General features: G+C 56.2%; 1 protein-coding gene across 1 annotated transcript; it reads left to right on the top strand.

Annotated features, from left to right (window-relative positions):
• Window positions 1-819: 819 nt before the first annotated feature.
• Window positions 820-2,240, top strand: Nudt18 (nudix (nucleoside diphosphate linked moiety X)-type motif 18; the record flags this gene model as incomplete). Its single annotated transcript, XM_013037324.1, has 2 exons — window positions 820-1,098; window positions 1,267-2,240. Coding segments are annotated over 2 exons (875 nt in total), but the record flags the coding sequence as incomplete, so codon positions are not given.
• Between the last annotated feature and the right edge of the window lie 1,219 nt (window positions 2,241-3,459).

Below are 3,459 nucleotides of genomic sequence, written 5' to 3'. Positions count from 1 at the left end.
CCCGCCGGCCTCCGCCCGCCAGGCCTGGGGCGCGCGCCGCCGCTCAGCCCCCGAGGGGACCGGCGAGCAAACAGCCAACGGCAGGCCGCACTCGCATCCCCAGTGTTGCAAAGCACTCTGACATTGGCGTCCGGAAAAAACGGGAGGAGGCGGAGGGCGGCCGAGGCCTGAGAGGGGATCCGTCCCATCCGCTAGGCCTGAGCAACCCAAGGGGAGGGCTGAGCTATGCCTCCCTAGTCCAGTTCGGTGCCCCAGCCTAGAAGTCCCTGCAATGGCTACCCAGGGCTTCTCAGACCTCGCTTGGTTCCCCAGATAGTAATGGGAAGCTTACACTCCCGCTGGCCCCTCACCCCCCCACCCCCCCACCCCCACCTCGGTCCCAGCACCTGTTGGTGCTCCTCACTGTAGGAGTCAGTGTGATAGCAACTCTAAGGACCAGGGTGATAGGGGGGTCTGGGCGGTGGCAGTGAGTGTCAAAGCTCTGACGCCAGAGTGGAGACCGCCATAAGCAGTTTGTAAGCCCCACAGGGAGTGACGCTACACCGCCACCTACACAGAAGTGGGTCTGTTAACAGGTGGCACCCCCTCCGGTCTCTGCCCCTGTCAGTTCCCAGGGATCTCAGGTCATTTCCTACAACAGAAATCTCTCTGAACCCAAAGAGGGAGGCAGACAGGAGCTAGTTGCAGCCTCTGGCCACCCAGGGATCCACTTCCTGGACATCCTGAAGGTGTCCATCAGGAAGGGAGTCTTGGGCCATTGCTTTTGAAAACAAGGCCCCCAGGGCAAAGCAGGCTGCTTGTGGGACTGCTCTCCTGGAGCTCTCAGCCTGGCGGTGTGGAGGGGTGAAGAATTTCTCTCTGCTCTCCCCCTCCTCCCCCCTCAGGATGAGGTGCTATTGATCCAGGAAGCCAAGAGGGAGTGCCGGGGGTCCTGGTACCTCCCAGCAGGGAGGATGGAACCTGGGGAGACCATCATAGAGGCCATGCGGCGGGAAGTGAAGGAAGAGGCCGGACTGCACTGTGACCCTGTGACTCTGCTGTCTGTGGAGGAGCGGGGTCCCTCCTGGATCCGCTTTGTGTTCCTCGCTCGCCCCACAGGTACAGCCCAACTGGTGGCATGCGAACAGGGGTCCATTGCCACGTTCCCCCCTGGTTTGTCCTCTGGTGAGCGGAGCCCCCCCCTCTGCAGGCGGCCTCCGCACTAACCCGCCTGGATGCATATTTAGGCATTTCTCTTAACACACAAACATCTTCCACCTTCTTTAGGTGGAACTCTCAAGACTTCCAAGGAAGCAGATGCAGAGTCCCTGCAGGCTGGCTGGTACCCTCGGCTGTCCCTGCCCGCTCCACTGCGGGCCCGCGACGTCCTGTATGTGGTAGAGTTAGCTGCTCAGTACCTGCAGCAGGCCAGCCATCCCCTTGTTCTGCCCCAGGAGCTCCCGTGCAGTCTGGTCTGCCAGCGGCTCGTAGCCACCTTCACCAGTGTCCAGACAGTGTGGGTGTTGGTGGGTACAACGGGGGTACCTCACTTACCCATCACCGCCTGTGGCTTTACCCCCATGGAGCAGAGGGGAGGCATTAAGGTAGCCATCCTGCGCTTGCTACAGGAGTGTCTGACGTTGCACAATTTGGCAATAGAGACCAAGGGCTTGCTGGGACTGCAGCATCTGGGCAGAGAGAATATAGACGGTATCTGCATGAATGTGCTGGTGACCGTGGCTTTTCGGAACCCAGGAATCGAAGATGAGCCGCCAAAGGTTCGGAGTGAGAACTACTTTTGGTGGAAGGTGATGGAGGAAGATCTACAGAAACAGCTCCTACAGAGACTCCAGGACTCCTCTGTTGTCCCAGTGAGCAGATAGGGTGATGTGGGCAGTGATTGCAGCAGCCCTGGCCTCCTTGACGAGCAGGCAGGTGGGCGGGCGGGCGGCTACCGAAGTCAGGGATCTTAATGCACTGGATGCAGGGGTGCCGCTCCAGGTTCTCAGGAGACAGACCCACACTGCATCCGATTGGACAGTGCCTTCTACCCAGCATACGGGCCAGAGCTCAAGGACTGAATTGCCCTGAGGACACATGATGTTTCTCCTTAAGGGAGAGGGGAGCTTTCTAAAATGCAGATGGATTTCCCTTATTTTCTGTATCTGTATTCTTCATAAAGGCTGCATGCTGAGCCTTTGGAGCATTTAGAACTTGGCAGAGGGTTTTCCTTACTGAGTAAACAGTGCTGTTTACAACCATTTCTTGCCTAAATGCCTATAGGGAGCAGGCTGTCTTGGAGAACTGCTGTCCCCTGGTCTTGCCCACAGCCACCTAGACACTGCTGGGGAACAGTGTCCCGGTGCCCCTATGTGTACAGATGCTCTTGCATGGCCACTGGGCTGTGGGTGCAAGTGACTCATGCCGTCCACAGTGATCTCGGCCCACCAGTGCTCTCTCCAGCTCTCCTGTCTTGCTGGGATGGGACTCTCAGGGGGCCCCACCCCCCAGGAAAGACCTTGCTAGGGGCTGAGTGGTGGGGAACACTAAGTGTAGCCTTCTGCCCACATTTCCTTCCCCTTGAGCTTCCTAGGGCTCTCATCCCTATTGGCTTTCTATCCTGCCTTCTGCCTTTGACAATTTTAGTCCAAACCAGATGGTACCCTCCAGCCCCCCCCTTTTTCCCCAGTTCCCTCAGCCCAGTGGAATCATGGCAGAATTATTTTTTTGGGGGGTCAGTCATGGGGCTTCGACTCTAGGCTTGGGCACTGTCCCTCAGCTTTTCAGCTCAAGGCTAGTACCCTACCACTTGAGCCACAGCACCAATTCTGGTTTTCTGGTAGTTAATTGGAGATAAGTCTCACGGACTTTCCTGCCGGGGCTGGCTTTGAACCATGATCCTCAGATCTCAGTCTCCTGAGTAGCTAGGATATAGGCGTGAGCCACCAGCACCCGGCTAGGATTTTTTTTTTAAGTAAAAGAATTAGGGGGAAAAATGAAGTTGACGGCCAAACAAAAATATATGATATGCTGATCACGGCCTCTAAGGTGACTGAACATCCTCTTAGTGTCACTATAGACTGAGGAGCCAGGTAGGAGTTCTTGGCCCCTCTGAGGACATCCTTTCTTAGTGTCTGAGGAGACCTGTCACACACACACACCCCTCCCAATTCCCAGTCCACACCACTTAGATGATACTACCGCTATTTAGCCTGTTGGGCTTTATTCTGGAGTTCATTCTGATAAATTTTATTTTATATGATCAGAGGCACATAGGCCTTGTGCCTTTGCGTAGCCTGGTAGTTTTCAATACTGGGCACACATTAGAATCACCTAGAGAGCTACTGGATCACACTGTCCTGCCTGTGTCGGCCAAACTGCTGGAGGAGACGGGACATTTTCCAAAGCTCCCTGGGTGAATTCTGTACGCAGGTGAAAGGAGGCCGTTGGAGGGACCCTCTCCAGGTTCTCAGCCTGCCT

Source organism: Dipodomys ordii, unplaced genomic scaffold, assembly GCF_000151885.1.
Source record: "Dipodomys ordii isolate 6190 unplaced genomic scaffold, Dord_2.0 Scaffold10861, whole genome shotgun sequence".
Classification (NCBI taxonomy): Eukaryota; Metazoa; Chordata; class Mammalia; order Rodentia; family Heteromyidae; genus Dipodomys; species Dipodomys ordii.
This window is presented reverse-complemented; position numbering and strand designations above follow the sequence as displayed.